At 38.9% G+C, this 20,450-nt stretch overlaps 3 protein-coding genes across 3 annotated transcripts in view; all 3 read right to left on the bottom strand.

Annotated features, from left to right (window-relative positions):
- The window catches only part of col4a5 (collagen, type IV, alpha 5 (Alport syndrome)), a 362,461-nt gene that overhangs the window by 283,707 nt on the left and 58,304 nt on the right, over positions 1-20,450 (bottom strand). The gene's annotated exons all lie outside the window — the stretch shown is intronic.
- On the bottom strand, positions 58-15,622 carry LOC140371699 (coronin-2A-like). The gene is made up of 13 exons (XM_072458886.1): positions 15,420-15,622; positions 12,178-12,378; positions 11,477-11,593; positions 8,126-8,275; positions 6,835-7,149; positions 5,713-5,817; positions 4,607-4,703; positions 4,411-4,526; positions 3,429-3,519; positions 2,808-2,968; positions 1,129-1,296; positions 240-308; positions 58-177 (listed from the first exon to the last, which is right to left on the bottom strand). The coding sequence occupies exons 2-13, from the start codon at positions 12,376-12,378 to the stop codon at positions 112-114; spliced, it is 1,656 nt and encodes a 551-aa protein (XP_072314987.1). The 5' UTR covers positions 15,420-15,622; the 3' UTR covers positions 58-111.
- LOC140371514 (endonuclease domain-containing 1 protein-like) lies at positions 17,184-19,139 on the bottom strand. Its single transcript, XM_072458684.1, has 3 exons — positions 18,817-19,139; positions 17,993-18,649; positions 17,184-17,300 (listed from the first exon to the last, which is right to left on the bottom strand). Exons 1-3 carry the CDS (start codon positions 19,129-19,131, stop codon positions 17,184-17,186), a joined length of 1,089 nt encoding a protein of 362 aa, XP_072314785.1. The 5' UTR covers positions 19,132-19,139.

Raw genomic sequence — 20,450 nt, 5'->3', positions numbered from 1 at the left:
TTAAAAAAAACAGTGAAAACAACTGCTCTGATATTGTACAAGTGCACGACTCTGCTGGTGTCCTCAAGGGAAATATACGAAATAGAAAATGCCTGTTGCTAAAAATACACCTCAGAATGATGCTCTCATGTTGCTTCTTGTGATTTTGATCTCTATTTCGAGTTGAGAAATTTTCCCCTGCGACACAAAAAACAAGTATCAAGCGATTTTACTGCCGTCCATTTTGTAGATCGTTGTACCTCTCTCTGATTCAGTTGCTCCCGTAGATCTCTAATCTCTTCTTGCTGTTTGTAAAAGGCCTGTAAAAGCTAGCAATTGAGTGAAGAAAGAAAAAAAAAAAAAGTTTATTCAATGTTGTTATGTTAGATTTATGACTAGCTTATTTTATTATTATTAAGCTTCCACTTGGTTCATGGACCGTTTGAGCGAAAAATAAATACACTTTTGAAATATTTCCTATTTGATAAACACCACAAAACCTGTAATGTTTTATCTAAAATCCGATTGTGAAATATTATAAGCCTTAATAATTTGTCCAACTTGTCAGTTTTAAAGAAGCAGCTGTATGAAAGTTATTTGTGGTTTTATTCTAAAAAAAAATTGGACATCTTTTTTTTGTTTGTTAAATTTGATGTTAAAAAAAAATGCTATGGAAAAAAAAAGAAATTCCATGTGAAGAAAAAATTTAATTTGATGTAAAAAATAACTGCGACAAGTTGGCCACTGTCCAGGGTGTACCCCGCCTAAGGCCCGAAGTCACTGGGATAGGCTCCAGTCACCCGCGACCCCGAAAGGGAACAAGCGGTAGAAAATGAAAATGAATGGTAAAAAATAAACAAATTTGATGTAAAAAAAAAAAAAACTATGTAAAAAATAAATCAATTCTATGTAAAAAAAATAAATAACTACACTGTCAAAAAAAATCCGTGGTTAGTCGCCGCTGTGACTTCAAACTCTATGGGACAAACGAACGGGACATTTGCTTCAGGCTTCAAACTGTTGCGCTCCCCGCTTCACAAAACTAACAATGAACCTATATATTTGCCCTGATCATTCATCCCAGCGACATGATCCCACGTTTCTCCCATTGCCTTGTGCACCTTTGGCCTCGTGTCTCGGTTCTGTCACCTCAGACTCGTTGTTGGGCGGCGGTCGCTCGGGGGGCTCGCAGCAGTGGGGGGTGCAGCGGTACGGCCACAGCGGCGGGAAGGTCTCGTCCGCCGTCCAGCCCGAGAGGTCGCTCGCCTCGTGGGAGAACTTCAGGTCCTGGTACGACAGCTGCTCCTCATAGAAAGCCTGGACGCAGGGACTACATGCTGTCATAAAGAAGACATTTCATCCTGGTTCATGGATACAAAGGTCTCTAAGAAACAACAACAACAACAATAAAGTCTGGCGGTAATGCAACACTTGGATGCCAACCGCCATAAAACAACAACAACAACAACAACAACAACAACAACAACAACAACAACAACAACAACAACAACAACATCAAAGACATATCATGACCTCATGGGCTTTGTAACATCAAAGCAATGGAAGGAGTTCTTTTACGGACTACGACAGTCTGAGGACTACAAAAAGTCTGAGTAACACCAAAGCAATGGAAGGAGTACTTTTACGGACTACGACAGAGTCTGAGGACTACGAAAAGTCTGAGGAATAAAGTCTGGCGGTAATGCAACACTCGGATGCCAACCGCCATAAAACAACAACAACAACAACAACAACAACAACAACAACAACATCAAACAAAAACGGACAGTAAGTTCCCTGTAAGCACATGAAGGCACAAAATGGTGGCATAGATCTGTCTCAAAGGAATGGCTTAAACTGTTAATGGAAAGAAAGCTCAGTAATTTGGTAATCTTACTCTAAAACAAATATACAACATATATATATATAATGAAAAAATATATATACCGTATTTTTCGTTTTATAAGTCACACCTTTTTTCATAGTTTTGGCCGGGGTGCGACTTATACCTATATTTCTACTTATATACTTATACTCCGGAGCGACTTATATGTGATATTATTTGTTATTTTCACACCGCATTTCATACTCCAGTGCAACTTATATATGTTTTTTCTTCTCTATTATGCATTTTTTGGCTGGTGCGACTTATACTCTGGAAAATACGGTATATATATTTGGTAAATTTAGAGTAAAATTTACTACTACCCTTAACAAATCAATTAAACCCTTATTAGACCCTTTATTTGAGAAGAAATAAAGATTAAAGTCTACATTCACCTCCAAGTATTATTGACAGTAATTTACTCTTGTAATGTGCAACCTGTTCACTTTAGTTTGTTCGGTACTTAATATTTTATATCCAGAGGTATTATTTATTTATTTATCTACTTCTTTTTGCAGTTTTTACTTTCACTTTTCTTTATGCAGTTCATTTTGTATTCAAATTTGTCTGTCATGTGGAGTAGTGAATTGTTAAAAAGTCAAAAAGAGTCAAGAGTCTTTTAATACCGTATTTTCTGGACTATAAGTTGCACCTTTTTTCATCGTTTTGGCCGGGGTGCGACTTATACTTATATTTATACTTATATACTTATACTCCGGAGCGACTTATATGTGGTATTATTTGTTATTTTCACACTTGCAACTGCATTTCATACTCCAGTGCGACTTACATATGTCTTTTTCTTCTTTTTTAAGCATTTTTTGGCTGATGCGACTTCTATTCCGGTGTGATTCATAGTCCGGAAAATACGGTAATCCCTCGCTGCTTTTTCCCTTTTCATATCTGCTGCTTTGCCAATAGAAAATATAGTTACTGTCCGTACTTCTTCCATTAAGTCCAGTTCAGCCCTGGTCAGTGCAGTGAAGTCTGGCTCCATGTCCGTCCACTGGGAGCTGAGCTGTCGGTTTAGCCCTCTCTCGGGGGCCGATTCCGGGTAAGGGTTGGTCACTCGGGTCCCAGGCACCAGCGACATGAGAAAAGGCCCTGAAGAGCAAAAACACATGTGTATTATCATTATCTAATGCAACGACAAAACCAGGATTCAAGCAAAGCCAAAAAGGACAACGCCAGAACTAATCCAGGACCGAGACTGAAGGTCCACAATACATCATAATACTAGGGTTTTTATGATATCATTTAGAAACTAGAATGATCAGAACAGGTTTTTTGTGTGTGTTTACGCCCACAAGAGGAATCTGATCACCAAAAGCACCTGATCTTATGTTAATCAAAGGGTTTTTAGAGTGTTGTATTTGGGAGGCAAAGTACAAAGGCTTTAAAATAACTTTAACATTTTCTCTTTAACGTCATCTTCACTACATTTATTTTTAATTTTTTTGCATGAGGTGTGAACATTCCCCAAAGAGATCAGATGAATCACATGACCTTTACATTTCAGCGACCTGACTGCTTCGGTGTGCATGCGAACCACTGAGGCGCTGACCTCTGTTGACCCCGGAGAGCCACTCTTGAGCCGTCATGGCCGCCCGGTTTCCTGCCGTCAGCGGATACAAGTCGTCGTGGAAAACACCAGGCTTGACGTGGAACAAAAGGTGGCTTAGTAATATTGAAATAGGTTGATCACAATCTTCATGGGTAGATTTAAGATATTACCTTTATAGAACCTTTGTATCACAGTCTCAACAATACCATATTTTCCGGACTATAAGTTGCACCTTTTTTCATAGTTTTGGCCAGTGCGCCTTATACTCCAGAGCGACTTATATGTAATATTATTCGTTATTTTCACATGACAGCCGCAAGAGGGCGTTCTAGGCTCTAAGCGACGCAGAAGAAGAATCTGCACTTCCTCTTCCTCTGGAGTTTGTGGAGTTGTTTAGAAGTGACACAGAGGAAGAAGAATTCAGTGGATTTAGTGATTTGGGGTAAAACTGATGCTTTGGTAAACTTGTTAGCATGTTCTTTATGCTATAGTTATCTGAATAACTGTTCATATGTTACGTTAACATACCAGACACTTACCACAGTTCTGTCTGTGCCTCATGTAGCTGAAGGTGTTAGCGTTAGCATACGTACACCTATTCACCATGTTCTCTAATCTGTTATTATTTTAAACTGAATTTCAAGATGAAATGTCTGTTCTTGGTCTTGGATTTTATCAAATACATTTCCAAAAAAATGAGAAATACTCCAGTGCAACTTATATATGTTTTTTTCTTTTCTATTATGCATTTTTTGGCTGGTGCAACTTATAGTTCATATTTGTTCATAAAAGTGCACCATGTAACGCTTTACTGGAGATTCCACATGTTTTTCAAGGTATTTTTGATCAATAAAAAGCCCCATCTTGCATTAAGTCAAATGCCATATTGTGGAACATTTTAGACAAAACCTTTACATCGCCAAGAAGACAAGTTGGTGGCAGAGCATTCACCAAAAAGTGACAAACTGCCACCTTCACTCACCTCTTTTCTGGGGACAATCATTGACAGCGGCGCCACCAAATCTTTGACACAAATCAGGCGATAAAACCTGAAAACTTCGCAGGCCGTTACGTCCAACCCGCGTTTTGGCATCACTCCTGACAAAGCACAACACACATGACGTAGAATAATGACATAGTCTTTATTGTCCCGTGTTTTTTACAGCGATGCGTCTCACCCAGGCCTCTCTGTGGCAGCAGCGACCTGAACTCGGTGAGAAAGCTGAGGTGAGGCTTTTGGGCGCTCAGCTCGTAGTAACGAATGTTCCCATCGCCCTGTGACACATAAACACATCACGGGTTATTGTTGTGACACGCCCTTAAACAGCCTTTAAGAAGATTACAACGAGAAGACCTCTGTTTTCACTTGATAAAGATAATGTTAGAAAAAAGGCTTGTCATATTAAATCATCACTATTGTCAATAAATAAGAGATGGAATAAAAGTTTAGTTTAATTATCCATGCTCAAAATTAGAGTTACGCATAAAATTAATGATTGTGACAGAATGTTGTGTGCACAGTAAGCTTATTTTTTATCTTATAGTAAATGTAACGTTTTTCTTCAATGCATGTCCTATTTGATTCTATGTATGATTGTGAATTTTTGTTCGTTTACAATGGCAATAAACCTTTTCTGAGTCTGATTCTGAGCTCTTATAAGAAAAACTGTATGCGTCCCACAACTGAGAAACGGCTGCAAAGCACAAAAAGGTCAACGTTTGAATAAAGCGAACAAGTAGCAAAAATACAAAGGATAAATCAAGAATAAAAGATATGCACCCTCCGTTCTATTAGGACAATGACATCAGCTTTATGGTCCCGCTGACATGACCGCAGTGTCTACACCAATGTGGAAAACATCCAAAATTAAGAACAGAATCTACATTTAAAAGCACAGACAATTTCTATAATAATACATATATCAGTTTTATATTGCGCTTTTCACCTAAGTAAGGAGAAAAAATAAAGCTAAGAATAAAGCAAATGCAGTGGGATCGAAGACGGTGGTGAAAAGGTGAGATTTGAGTGTTTTTTTGTTTTTTGTAAGTGCTTTGTGAGTCCGAGTTTGACGAGTTTCGTAGATGATGAGCAGGATTTTGAAATGGATGGAGCGTGTGTGAGTTAAATGTGGTCTCGGGCAGCGGAGTACTAGACATATAACAGATTTTCACAGTCCGTAAAAGAGGCTATCGCACTGCTCGGGTCTGTGTGTAATGAAAGACAGGGTTTCGGCGGCCGGGCAATATTTTAGGAGCAGTAAATGGAGACAAAGAAGGATCAGACCTTTCCTGCCAGGTAGAGCATGTTGGTGTCCGGGTCGTAGAAGGGGAACAGGACCCCAGCCGCTCCGTCCAGGTCCTCCTCGTGCAGCGGCTCGGACAGGTCGTCCTGAGAATGACACGGGGAACACACTTTAGCTCACGGGCGTCCAAAAGAGTGGGTTCACCTTCGTGTTGTCATGATACGAGCTTTTTTAAACTCTATTTGGATTCTAAGGCTTGATACTGATTTATACACCACAATTAATAAAAACGGATTTTTCTAATTAAATATTATGTAATTTTCACACTAATTATTATGTGATCAAGAGTATTAAAAAAAGTCTTATTCAATGTGATTTGTCCCACAATACTTGTTTAACTGATTATCTAGTTTCAACACTAGTTTAAGTATGTGCACAATACAACATACTTCAATGAAAACAGTAAAAAGAAAAAAAGTTTTGTCCTGGTTTATGGTTAATATGTTTAGAATTGCTGGGAAACAAAAACAGGAACCAATTTGTCTTCTATTACTACTAATAAACAATGTTATGGTGAAATTAAAAAATTTCCCCATGAGAGCTTGAAAAAGAGGTTTTGATCTCAATGTTTTGTTTTTACCGGGAAGGTTAATAAAAAAAATGCTATGGGAAAAAACTTAAATTCCATGTCAAGAAAAAATGTATTTGATGTAAAAAATAAATTGATTTGATGTAAAAAAAAAAAATACAATGTAAGAAAAATATCAATTCGATTGTCAAAAAAAAAAATCAATGTAAAAAAAGGGACGTAAAAATAAATAAATTCGATGTTAAAAAAAAAATTATGTCAAAAAAAAAAAAAAATATGTAAAAAAATACAATGACAAAAAAAATCCGTGGTTTGTCTCCGCTGTGACTTCAAACTCTATGGGACAAACGAACGGGACATTTGCTTCAGACTTCAAACTGCCCAACTCCCCACTTCACAAAACTAACAATGAACCTATTTGTGTGCAACTGACTTGATTGTAACTCTCGTCGCCCTGATCCTTCATCCCAGCGCCATGATCCCACGTTTCTCCCATTGCATTGTGCACGCTTCTGTCACCTCAGACTCGGTCATAAAGTAAGATAAAACATGTTGTATTCGAGAAGCTTCTGACCGGGTCCCACAGCACGATCTGCCTCTGGTTCCAGGGGGAGCAGCCGGTGGAGAGGAGCATCTTCTCACTGATGAACAGCACTTTACTGGCTCTGTGGGGCCCCCTGCTGGACACCTGCCGTATCTTTCCCGTACGCGGGTCCAGGATTCGGACGCGTCTGTCTTTGGAGGCGACTGCCAGAGCGCTTCCGTCCCTGCTGAAGCTGACGGACAGGAGCAGGGCCTCGGAGGGACAGCGGTACAGCAGAGGCATCATCACCACTCGGACTGGGGACCTGAGCACGGCCCCGGGCTGAGAGAGGTCCCACAAGAGCACCTGCACGGGGGAAACACACAAAGTACTTAAGTATAACGTGTTTAACCATCTGTACTTAACTGTAGTTTACTTCACTTCGTTTGAGACGAAGCATCAGTCATTTTGAATCCTACTACATTTTTTAAAACTGTAATGAAACGCAGAAAGTACTTTTTATATGGTTTTATATGTTTTTGTTTTGTTTTTTATTTGAGGTTCAAGGTTTTGAGTTCAAGCTTTGAGCAAACACAAACTGAGAAATTGATTTAAATTGACCTTTGTTGACCATAATTATTCATAAAAATCACAACATTTAAAGCTTTAACTTTTCTCAAAATCTGTGTGAAATACTTTTTACTTTAAAAGTGCAGGTACTTTAAGAGGTAGAGGTAGATTTTGAATGTGATACTTTTACGTTTTTGAGTAACAAATTAGAATACTAGGCTAAAAACTGTCTTGTTTAGCCACGACATAATTTTACCTGTTTTTCAATATTTTAAAATACTACATTATTTTTATTCTTTATTTCACTCTGACATACATTGTTTTACATTTTTATAAATTGCATTGTGTTTTTATTTTATTTTTTAAAATTGTGTTTTAAACACTGTAAAGCACTTTGAATTGCTGTTTGTATGAATTGTGCATTATAAATAAATTTGATTTGATTTGATTACTTCTTCTACCACTGGAAACAAAGATCTTTTTTTTCCTTTCTTTTCTTTAAAAAGATGTAACAACATGACATAAAACACAGAACGTGACACAGAGACATAAACTAGGAAACCATTTGAAATAATTGAATATATTGTATATTTTACTGAGTCATAACTGTACTGTCATGTGTACTTTTTTACTCATGTGTGCACTTGACTTCAGTGGAAAGTAACTAATTCTGGTGCAGATTTTTAACGAGGAGCTTAACCTTTGTCTCTCTAAAACAAAAGCTGAGTTAAATTGGTGAAGAGGCAGAAGGATCACACGGACCTGGACTCACCTTGTAGTCGTAGGCGGAGCTCAGCAGCAGGTTTTCGGCCGTGGGGTGCCACTCGATGATGGCCACCCGTCTGGAGTGTCCCATTAGAGTTTTGGTGGCCCAAGTCAGGTCCTGCTGCACCCCATTCACCGGGATGTCCCAAACCTTCACCTGAATAAACAATTTAAAGTGGACATATTGTGTAAAATGGTCTTTTATGGGCTGTTTTAACTAGAGCTGGATTTCGATTCAAATTTCAAGAATCGATTCGATTCCGATTTTTACGTTTCAAAATCGATTCGATTCCGATTTCTCAGATCCCATCCGATTCGATCCGATTCGATCTGATTTCGATTCGATCCGGGGGTTAATGTTATTAAAAATGAAAACTGTATTTGAACCGTTTCCTTCACTTCATGACTGTGTAGAGAAGCAACATATTAAAACTAGTATTATATCAATATTAAACAGCAAATCTTACAAGTATTGGTAGTTACTGATGGAAGACTGATGAAAAGGTTAAGGGTCAATCTACCTTCAAGAAAGAGAATCCAGGAGTCCTGAATTATCTTTCTTGAAGGTAGATTGAAGTTCACTGAGGGAAATGTAGAAAATAATTTTAATTAAAAAAAAAAAAAAAAATCGATCTTTGGACGTAGCATCAACATCCTCCCAGCAGACAAGGGACGTTGCACTGTGATTCTCAACGCAGCTGATTACGAAGCCAAAGTCCACACCCTCCTCGAGGACACGACCACATACGAGCGCTTGAAAAGAGATCCGACCAGTGGCTACAAGAAGAAAGTGATAGACTGTTTACAAAGGCTGGAAAAAGAGGAAGTGATAGACCGGCCTCTGTATTACAGACTGTATCCTGGTGAAGCCATGCCTTGCATTTATGGCCTTCCAAAAATACACAAAAAGGAGGTTCCACTCAGACCCATAGGGTGCAGCACAGATTCCATCACTTACAATGTGGCCAAGCATTTAACAACTATATTGGCTCCGCTTGTGGGGAATTCGGTACATCATGTGGAAAACACGCACAACTTTGTGGATAAAGTGAAACATCTCCAACTGGACCCAGATGACCTCATGGTTTCATATGATGTTGTGTCCCTGTTCACCTGCATCCCGACCTCTGATGCAGTAGCAGCAGTGAGGATCAGACTGCAGGAAGACACCACCCTACAGGAAAGGACCAAACTGACACCTGAACACATATGTAAACTGTTGGACATCTGTCTGAACACCACTTACTTTCAATTCCGGGGACAATTTTACAGACAGATTCATGGCTGTGCCATGGGCTCGCCCGTCTCTCCCATAGTGGCCAACCTGTACATGGAGCACTTTGAGAAGAAGGCACTGGCCTCATTCTCAGGCATAGCCCCAAAACTATGGCTCCACTATGTCGATGATACTTTTGTAACAATTAAGAAACAAGAGCTGGAAACCTTCTCTGATCACATCAATGCTGTGGACCCACATATCAGGTTTACAAGAGAAGACACTAAGGAGAATCGCTTGGCCTTTCTTGATTGTTCCACGATCAGAGGAGAGGACTGGAAACTCCAAATAGAAGTATATAGGAAACCTACACACACGGACCAGTATCTGCTCTTTGGTTCCAACCACCCACTACAGCACAAGCTGGGGGTGATCAGAACCTTACAACACAGAGCTCAAGGTGTGCCCACCAGCTCAGAGGGCAAGAAGAAAGAGGAAAAACATGTCCGAAATGCCCTCTCAGCCTGTGGTTACCCCGCTTGGGCTCTCAACAGAGTGAAGAGAACCAAGAAGCAGGACAAAAGGGAAACTGAACAGAGAAGGAAGGGTGTTTCTATCCCTTATGTGTCTGGCCTGTCGGAAAAACTGCAGAGAATTTTTAGACAACACAAAGTCCCTGTTTATTTTAAACCAGGAAACACTTTAAGACAAAAACTGGTTCACCCTAAGGACAAGTTGCCGACTCAAAAACAGAGCAATGTAGTTTATTCGATCCAATGCAGTGAAGAAAGCTGTAAAGAACGGTACATAGGTGAGACAAAACAGCCTCTACACAAGAGGCTTTATCAGCACAGAAGAAATACAAGTTCAGGACCTCAGAGCGCCGTGCATCTCCATCTTGAAGCCTCTAATCACTCGTTTGAAGACGGTGAGGTGAAGGTTTTAAGCAGGAGAAAAGATGGTTTGAAAGAGGAGTCAAGGAAGCTATTTTTGTTAAAAAAGAAAGACCTTCTTTAAACAGAAATGGAGGGCTAAGGTTTAATCTTCCTGGTATCTATAATGGTATACTGAACCCCTGGAAAGGTAGAGGACCAGGACAAGGACATTCAGATGCTAATCAGGTACTCAGGGTGGTTGAGCCAGGGTCTCACAAAGACAAAGAGGATTCTAATAGCCCATTAAGATTCTGAATAGGCTAGCTCGGTAAATACAAGGGGGAAGTTTCTGTTGAAACAAACAACTCTTTCTACTTCAGGAAGGCTCCGCCCAATGGGCTGGTCTTACCACAGAACAGTATTAATATCGGAGTTCTCGATCTAAATTCTTTTATTGACAATGACTCTTGGATGAGAGTCGAAACGTCTATTTTTTCAAACTGAGTCCAGATGACTACAACTGAAGCTTTTTCTACTATGGAACACGCCTGGACGAATGAGGGATTACACCGACATATTTGGACGTACAAATCGATAATCGGTCATTAATATGCGAATCGATTAAAAATCGGAAATTGATTATTTCAACCCAGCTCTAGTTTTAACGGTGCTCCGTCTAAATGAGTTTGCTCAGAGATTTGACTGATTCACACGTTTGAGAGATAAATGCATCAAGAATCTCTGTTTCCCCCTACCCCCTATCTCTGCCCACTGCGCTGTGCTCCGGTGCATGCGTGCGGTAGTTTTCATAAATGTCTCATAACCATTTTCAACAATAAAAGATTGAATGTTTTCTATCAAACAGGATCAATATTGTGGATTTACAGTGACAAAATGTAAAATCATTATCGACATTTGTTATAGTTAAATAGATAGATTTTTTAAATTTTGATATTTTTATTGCACTAAAAATGTATAAAAACCTATGTTCGAGTGTAGGTGGGGCTTGCACCTCCACAAACCTGACTCGTACGTGGCCTGGATGAGCCCCTCCTGCTTGTCTCCGTGCAAATGCTGTTCCTTTGGGCTATAATATTCCACAGTGCAGCAAAAAATGTATCTATCTCCACAAAAAATGCTTCAAAATATGGGTTTAATTATCTTTTTCCACAGAATCATGCAGCTGACTTTGAACTCCCAAAAGATGTGACTAAATCTATTTAATAAGATCTTTTTTTAGCATACTCCAAACAGTGGCGTAACGTACAGTGGAGTCTTCAGAGCAGGAGGCGATGCAGTGGTCGTCGAAGGGGTTCCACTTCACGTCCAGCACCTGTGCCCTGTGCCCGCACACCCGCGGGTGCAGGGGGTCCACCCGGCCCGTCTGCAGGACACACAACTCACAACTTTCACACATGTTTATCTAACCTTTATGAGCTTTTAACCAGCTTAAAGAGGTGTTTCCCCCGTCATTAGTCTGCTCAAAGTTGTATTTGATTGAGTCACGCAGGTGTGAGCAATCCTGTATGTCCAGCAAGAAAATGTGTGTTTTTTCATCTGTCCTCTATACCACCTAGTTAAATAAAATGAATACAATTAAATAAATCAAAATACAATAAAATAAATAAAATAAATAAAATAAATAAAATAAATAAAATAAATAAAATAAATAAATTACATAAATTAATACAAATAATAAATAAAATCCAGAATGACTATGACTGAAAGGATTTTATTTGCATTTTGAATTACTTTGTGTACTGAAAAAAATTCCTCACACTGTCTTAGTTGCAAGGTGAAATTAATTTACAGGTGGAGAGGCAACGTTTCGGCAACCAGGCTTTATCAGGTAAATTAACTACTTCATCTTCCCTTTCAATGCCACTCTGAAAAAGCAGGGCTCTGGGGGGCCTGAATATTTTAGCAGTTTGTGGCTTGTTTTTCTAGTACTGTACAGTTATGACTTACATGACAGATGGGCAGCACAAGGAATGCCCCCCCGCCCGAGCACTCTGTCACCACGGCGATGAAGGCGGGGTTAACGGCGCAGCAGTGAGTGTCATGGACGCTGCGGGTGATCGGCAGTCCGTCGAAACTCTGCTCTCGAGACGCTGGCTTCCCAAAAACATGACGGAACTTTGAGCCCCGGAAAGAGGAGCGCGCCGACATCTGAAGACAAGTCAGTTTAATGTATTCATAAATATAAACCTATACCTCAGCATATTACCATGGCTAATTATCAGTAAGTTAAGATTTGTTGACTAAAGTATTTCATCATAATTTTCGTCAATGTCATATTTTTCCATACAAAATGTAACCGTAATCACTAAAACCATTTTTGTCAACTAAAACTATGACTATAATAACACATTTTCTTTGATTGGTAGTACTGATGTTTTTTTTTTTTTAAATAATAACATAAATGGATGAGTTGAGGCTAGAATCAATCTCAGACCCCAAACCAGACCATAAACCAGGGGTGTCCAAACTAAACAAAACACAAATAACCAAAAGAAGTACTTTTTATTGTAAGAACATTTCTGCTACCATAACCTATTTAACAAACATTTCATGATTAATGTTCCAAGCCTTAAAAGTGTAGTAGCTCAACAAAACTACATCGAATTTTGAATAATTTACTTCGTTGTCCTGTAAATGTGAACTCTTCTGTTAATGAAGCAAACACATACAATTTATCATCTTTAAACTAAGGACTATATTTTCTGGTTGACTCAAACTAATATGAATTTAGTTGACTAAATTAACATGACATTTTCTTCAAGTAAAAGTAGACTAGAAAGAATAATTTGACTAAATCTTGACCAAAATAATTGTTGTCAAAAGACTAATATTATAACTAAATAATCTTTTCTTAGTTCATAGTAACACTGCACACACTCATGTAAAATGGCTGCATATAATATAATAATAACATGGATTTATATTCCTACATTGTGGACACAGGGACACTGCTTGGTTCTGGGTGTACAATTTCCATCAATCTTTCCCATAGGGATGTGGAAAACATGGTTATCACTGGTTATTCTCCGCTGTGCCCTTGAACTCCTAATTGTTTGCATTTTTCTAAATCTCTAAGGCAAAAATGAATGAGACATTTACTTCCTGAAGCACGGTGACACTTTAAAGTGGGCAGGACTGTGGAGCTCAATAGTTGCTGACACTTTACACCTTGTACTACTGTAATACTGGCACATTTACATAAACGTTTATCAATGTGCATTGTCCCAGTTCCAATAAATAAGAATACAAAAGTGGCACTGGTCTCAAATGGGATTGAGCTGCAAACCTTCTGCTTACAAGACAATCACTCAGCCAGCAGCCTCTTTGACCTTTTGACATAAATGGTTCATAGTATGTTTAACAATTATCTACATTGATTCTTTTTAAATACATTTTAAACCAAATACAGGTCAAAATATGGGGATTGAAGGCTTCTATATAGAGAATATTTACGTATGTAACTGACTGTAACTATATTTAAGTATGTAACTGATACAAATCAGAAATAGTTTATTCTTTTTTTACAGTTTGATTTAATAATGCTGGTGTCTTTGTTATAAACAGGTTTTGTCATATGTGTTTTAGAGTCTGTGTAGTCCAGAAAACTATTCACCCAAATACGACTACAATTATAATAGTCTAATAATAGACTAATCACGGTTAGTCTATGAATTGTTGCAGCCGTGATGTGCAATACTTGAAGTAACGATACCTCGTCTGCTGCTTTAAATGACACAACAAAATGTCACATACAAAGTTGTCTGGAAACTTGATTAAAAAGTTATTGACGATCCATAATTCATAAGATTATAAAGCCAATAATGGTGGGTAGGTGCATTATTGATGACAGCAGACAAAGTAGCTGCTAGATTTCCATCTCACACTGTTGTAAGATTATGTAAGTCTCACGGGCTCAGGCGGACAAATCCCTCCTTGTCTCTTTAAATATTTATGGATTACATATATTCTTCCTGTTGTTACAAAGTCCCGCCGACCTTTGGCCTTTACAGCATCAGTTTACGGCAATGAGAAGTAAACGTTACACACGTTCTTTCAAATAGTTATGGTATTCTTCACTATTCTTCCATACTTTTATTTTTAGACACACATAATATTTCATACCTGCCATTGTCACCAAACACATTAGATAGAATGCTAAATGTTGTGTTTTCATGAATATTGAGCTCATATTTAACTAAAATGAGCTTAAAACATGTTCAAAAGTAAACAATATTTTTAGCATATAAGATGTAGTTTGTTGTGGTGAGAGACATCAACGTTTGTGCAGAAGAAATATTTAATTTTAAAGCAAAGTCGGTGCTGAGTCTGGGGAATAATCTTATATTGTGCATGTTTTGGCTTTTATATATGAGATTTAAGGAGCCACTGAGTCCACTATTCTAAGCCAAAGTCATTTTCTGCATTGAGATTTGTTGTTTATTTTTGATGTATTTTTAGATATTGATAATGACACAAACAATTGATTCGTAAAAAATATAAAACATGTTTTAAAATAATATAATAACTGTTTCATTGATGTCCATTTAACATTAACATACTAGGATGCCTATTCTTGGGTTTAATCTTGCGGTTTATACTTCATACAATATCTCTGTAATTACTGGGCCTGTTCACATGAAACAAAAACCGCCTCAAAGTTTTCTCTGTCAGCATGAATAAACAAGAGTTAAATTATTGTTTCATAATAGCATCAGAAAGTGGGGCCATTATACAACCTCAAAGATGTTCCTGGTGTCAGTTAAAAGGACTCTAAGCCATAAGATTAATATGACAAGTTTGTGGAGCATGTCCCAAACAAATAATGACGTGAGTTCAACATTTGTGGATCATAAGTTTGGATATTTCTTACATTTAGTCACACAGGCCCCTCCCCTCCGTCTGAAACTAAAATGTGAATGCAATTTATGAGAAAAGACAGGTTCTAGTTAAAGTTACACCATAAACCTAACCCCGTAACCCTTGGATTAACTCCCAACACTAACACTTAGTGTGGAAGTAGTAAGGAATGGGTCCAATACAGAGGGTTAGGGTTAATAGTCAACTCTACAAATGTGCTTGTACTCGTCCGTAGATTAATGACAAACAAAGCAATGTTCACTAGCTTTAATCCAAACTTGAATGGACCGGTATATGCACGTTTTGTATGTTATTTGAAAGTGATTGTTTACCTCAAATCCAGAAGCATGCAGAATCCGAGGTTGGTCGAGTTGTCAGAGGCGATGCATTTCCCTCGCGGTGACAGCCACTTTCCTACCGCGGGTTTGGTGATAAATGCTTGTGTCGCGTCGTCGTCGTCGTCCTTCCTCTGTGTTGTTGTGCTCACCTCTGATCCATGACGTCTCCGCATTAACCGCGCTCTTTATGCACCGCTGGCCACACACAAACGCCCCTCCACATCTGATACTCATTCACAAAACTGAGGCAACCCGAAGACCCAAGTTTGTTTACTGACATCAAACGAGCTGGAACTCCATGAGCACGTTCATACAGCTGTGAGAACGTCAAGCTGTTTAAACCTATAGACATATTATCATGGCTTTGTTCAACCTTTAAATGTGTCTTTTGTGACTTTTCCGCTTTGCCACATTCTTGTCTCTGTGGATATTGCTTTGCCTGCATGTTCCACAGTGCGACGTTACACTTCTGTCTCTATGGAGACGAGCAGCTGATGCCACTAGGCCAAAGATACAATTTTGATCTGTGGAGAGGAGAGCCTGCTCACTGTTCAGGATTTGTATTTTATCTATAAAATACAGATAAGTTTATTACTTTACTTTGGGACGTTCAAGGCAAAGCAAAGAAAGTTACGTGTGCACTTTTAAAGGACACTGACTAAAAGGAAATGTTTTCAATAAGAAGGTCATTTCTAACTCTGCTATACGTTACATCAATTTTATCAACCAAAGTCAAGAAACTGCATGTATCTTATTAATACAGCTTATGTTTCAATTTCACAGCGTTTCAGTGGTTTTGGTCCTACCTGACTGATAGAGCTGAGTGCATGGCCCTGGGGGAGTCCAGGTCGAGGTCCCACATTGTTACCTGTGGGGACCCCAGGGGTCGGTTCTTGGCCCCAGCCTCTTTCCATCCACATGCATCTCCTCTGGGCCACATCATCAGCAGACATCAAGCTCAGCTCTATGTCAGGTTAAACCTCAAGGTTTTCAGTCAACATTCAGACTGTCTGGAGGAGACAAGAGTTCTGCAGTTTTTATCTGCAAATGTGCATTAGTCCTGCACCATCTACAGCCTGCATGTGTGTGGGGGTTCTATTGCCGACAATGAGGCTCTGAGGACAGTGATCCATTTACATTCACCTTAGAATGCATTTCATCCAACATTTTAACCATTTTAACTTGCCCAACTAATAATTCTAATTGCAAAATGTAAGTGAAAAAAACAGAATAAAGTTATTTTGTTCTAATTTTATTTGTATTATTTTTTATATATATTTGCATCCAAATCATGAATTTAACATATAGAAAAACAGCATTAACAATAAACTGCAAATCTTAAAAGATGATATCAGATAATGACAATCAAGCAATTAAGCGTCACAATCAAGCAATTTAATTGGTCGAATGCTTTTGAAATCATTTAACCATCTCCATGATAGTGATACAACATTTGGTAATATGCAGTTATAATTTGGTATTGTTGTTGCAAAGCTTCATGACAAGAGGAGGTGGAGTCGGTTTCAGGTCTTGAGGTCGACTCTGATGATTGAGTCACTTCTCTGGACCAAACACCAGAACTTGTAGAAAATTGGGTGGCCTGGCTAAAGCTTGTGGCTGGGAACTGCGCTGTGCTGTTTTGGTGAAGATGTGGAGAAAACAGATGTTTTGAATGATTCAGTAGAAGGATTTCCACTTTGAGTAAACTCAGGTGATTGAGTCACTTCTGAGGAAAAACTAGGTGTAACTGATGAAGATTCAGGGGCTTGGGTAAAACTTGAAGATGGACTTGTACTTGAGTATTTTGTGGTCGGATTTGGTGAAGATGCAGAGAATGTAGATGTAAATGGACTTGTGGCTGAGAACACTGCAGTGCTTGGTTTTCGTGAAGATGCAGAGAACGTATTCTTTTTGATAGATTAAGTTGAAGGATTTCCGTTTTGGGTTAATTCTGGTGACGTTTTAGTCCCCTCTGTGGACAGAACCACTGTAGTTGAAGATGTTTTGGCCGGTGTAATACTTGAAAATGGACTTGTGTCTGAGAACACAGCAGTGTTTGGTTTTGGTGAAGACGCAGAGAATGTGGACCTATTGACTGATTCAGTTGAAAGATATCCACTTTGTGATACAGACTCAGTCACAGCAGTCGTGCTCACCTTAGTGTTTGGGGTCTCCTTTTTATCATGTTCAGATCCTCCAAGTCCTCCTCCAAGTCCTCCTCCAAGTCCTCCTCCAAGTCCTCCTCCAAGTCCTCCTAGTATTCCTCCAAGTCCTCCTAGTATTCCTCCAAGTCCTCCTAGTATTCCTCCAAGTCCTCCTAGTATTCCTCCAAGTCCTCCTAGTATTCCTCCTCCCCCTCCCCCTCCCCCCCTCTATCTCCTTTATTCAATTTTTCGGTTTCAGGTGTTTCATTTTTTTGTTTTTTGTTTTTGCTTTTATCTTTCTTTTTTTTTTGTAGTAGTAGTAGTAGTAGTAGTAGGAGTAGTAGTAGGAGTAGGAGTAGGAGTAGGAGTAGTAGTAGGAGTAGTAGTAGTTGGTAATAAGGTTGTATGTTTGATGGTTGTTGCAGGTTGTGTGGTAGTTATGGCAGTTGTGGTGTTGGTGGTGTTGGGAGAAGCTGTAGTTGTTGCAGTTGGTGGCCAGTTACAGTTGACTTGGTCATTGAGCTCTGGATAAAGCTCAGTGACTGTAGTGTCAGGAGGACACTGAGTTCCAGGAAACAGCTCAAATGCAGATGTTTTTCTAAATTTGAGCTGGTTTAAAGTCTCTGTCTCCATGTATTTGTCCTTTCGTTCATCTGGAACATTCCTGCCCCAGAATGCACTCGCGATCCACTTCCGTTCTGTGCTGCTGTAACAGCAGAAGGCCGACCACATCGCAGAGGGACTATTCATCTTTTTTTTGTTTTTGAGTACATTATTTCCAGGCTCAGCTCCCGTCACTAAAAACCCTTCAATTCTTTTATTACTGTTAATGCAATGTTTCTTCATCACACATTTTGTACAGTTCTCCATTCTGTTCCAGCTTCCCTGGTTGAATGTTTTAGCTTGTGGGACAGCGTTGGTTAAAGTAAAAGTTGATTCCTTATCTTCTTGGGTTTTTCCATAGGAACTTGGATAGAGATGCCCTCTGTCGAAATCCAATTGATTTTTGTAATCGTTGAAACTTGCCTGGTTTCGGAAGACTATATTCTGACCACATTTCTTTTCCATGTTGATTTCAAGCTGCATCAAAAGGGATACATGTGCATTAGCTGGTGCAATACATGAATAACCATTTATATCATATTTGCCATCATTTAAAATGCACTAAAAGGGTTATAACACTACAACAGTCAAACAGTCAAAAGTAAAATATTGTTTTTTGCTTATTAAAATGGAAACATAATCACCTGTGGCTCAGTCGTCCAGAAGCCATTTGGTCTTCGAGTTCGAGGATCGTTGCCTTTGAAAATGTAAAATGAAAACACTGGGATCTTGTGTCTAACGTCGTAGAGAGTGAAAAACCGGCGATGGTCTTTGTAAGTTTGGCAGATCGGCTTGTATCTATTCTGATCCATTATCCCTCTATTTTCCAACACCCCGGGGATAACTGGAGGAGTCGAAAGGAGGAAAAACTCTGCACACTCAGACACAGAGTCCACCACTTCAGCCTCAGAGTGAGCCCAGAGCAGCACAGACCGCAGCAGGAGACGCTGCGTGTCCATTGTCAAAACTTCTGCAAGAAATGAAACAGAATGTGACAACAATTCAACCACACGTGACTTTTTTTTTTTTTTTATCAAAGACTTTTGTTTAGTTGTGTTCTGCTTCTAAAAGGACATATTCAGACCGTCTGCTACTCAGAAGTGTAGACAGACTGTAGAGAACTAATTAACAGGTTTAGTTCATGTGATTATATTATATATTTGCAGGTGAGCTGGAGGCTTGGTCCCAACTCTTCTCTTCACCCTGTCGACATCTCTGTCAGCAAACCGTCAGTAAATGGCAGCTTAACTTGATCATAAACGTGTGTTGTCAGTTGAATTTGCGCCAATAGTCATGTAAAGTTATCCCCACGGAAGGGTAACATTTATGGATTTATGTATGTTATTGCTTTCAAAGGTGAAATGCCCAAAGCCCCTCCCCTCACTCTGTAATATTCACGACAATGTCCACCTAAATCAACCATCTCTCCAAAGATATAAGCAAGAAAATGCCTAATAACTTTAAAGCAAATCAGTTTGTGACCGAATAAGAAATGATTTGTTGCTTGTAATTACCCATTTTAACATATTCATTGTTAAATAAAAGCCTTACCAAATCAGTTAGTGAGCAAATAAGAAATGCATTGTTGCTTGTAATTACCCAAATTAATACATTAATTGTTAAATAAAAGCCTTACCTGTGCCTGGATGCATTTAAGTGTTGGTATCAGATGTGAAAAGTGAAGACAACTTACAGAAACAGTGAAACTCACACTCAATCTCTGCTTCTGTCATAAAAGGCCGACAAAGAGATTTTAATTTCAATGTTCCATGTTTATTCTCAGAAAAGCTCAAATTGGGATGTGCAGAAGTTCAGATTTAAGGAACTGGATCTTTTTTTCTCCTGGGAATCTTTAGGTTCACAGAGAAGAGCTGTGTTACTCAATGTACTCAATATGTCTAAAAGCAGCGCATCACTTAGGTGCTTGAATGTACTGCAGATAATGACATTTCAGGGGGACTAAACAGCATCAGTCTCAGATACTTTAGTAATGCTCTTAATCCTGAGCCTTTACATTACACATGAGAGTGAAGTTAATGAAGAATGACTCGTATAGAACAGCGTATTGATGCAAAATTAATAAATGGACTGTTTTCCTTTAAAGCAGGGCTGTCCAAACCTTTTTTCACAGACGGCCACATTTTGAAATGTACACGGAGCAAAGGGCCACAGACAACACGACATGAAGTGAATCACTGAAAATGTAGCATTTGACATGGAGAATTTTAGGTCCGTAAAAAAATCGAAATGTTTGTTATTTAGGTCATGATAGTCGATA

The sequence above is a fragment of the Eucyclogobius newberryi genome, unplaced genomic scaffold, assembly GCF_026437365.1.
Source record: "Eucyclogobius newberryi isolate DKJ021-1_F unplaced genomic scaffold, fEucNew1.0.hap1 SCAF_22, whole genome shotgun sequence".
Classification (NCBI taxonomy): Eukaryota; Metazoa; Chordata; class Actinopteri; order Gobiiformes; family Gobiidae; genus Eucyclogobius; species Eucyclogobius newberryi.
Note: the sequence above shows the minus strand (reverse complement) of the source record. Positions and strands in the feature narration are given on the sequence as shown.

Excerpts from the sequence above, each read along its gene's own strand:
- LOC140371699 (XM_072458886.1), bottom strand. The coding sequence starts at position 12,378 with ATGTCGGCGCGCTCCTCTTTCCGGGGCTCAAAGTTCCGTCATGTTTTT. Across the intron at positions 8,276-11,476 it reads CCTGCTCTGAAGACTCCACT|GTGAAGGTTTGGGACATCCC; the intron begins GTACGTTACGCC and ends TTGTTTATTCAG. Across the intron at positions 5,818-6,834 it reads AGATCGTGCTGTGGGACCCG|GACGACCTGTCCGAGCCGCT; the intron begins GTCAGAAGCTTC and ends TGTCATTCTCAG.
- LOC140371514 (XM_072458684.1), bottom strand. The coding sequence starts at position 19,131 with ATGGACACGCAGCGTCTCCTGCTGCGGTCTGTGCTGCTCTGGGCTCAC. Across the intron at positions 18,650-18,816 it reads TCTGGACGACTGAGCCACAG|CTTGAAATCAACATGGAAAA; the intron begins GTGATTATGTTT and ends CTTTTGATGCAG. Across the intron at positions 17,301-17,992 it reads CCATAACTACCACACAACCT|CACTGCAGTGTTCTCAGCCA; the intron begins GCAACAACCATC and ends ACGAAAACCAAG.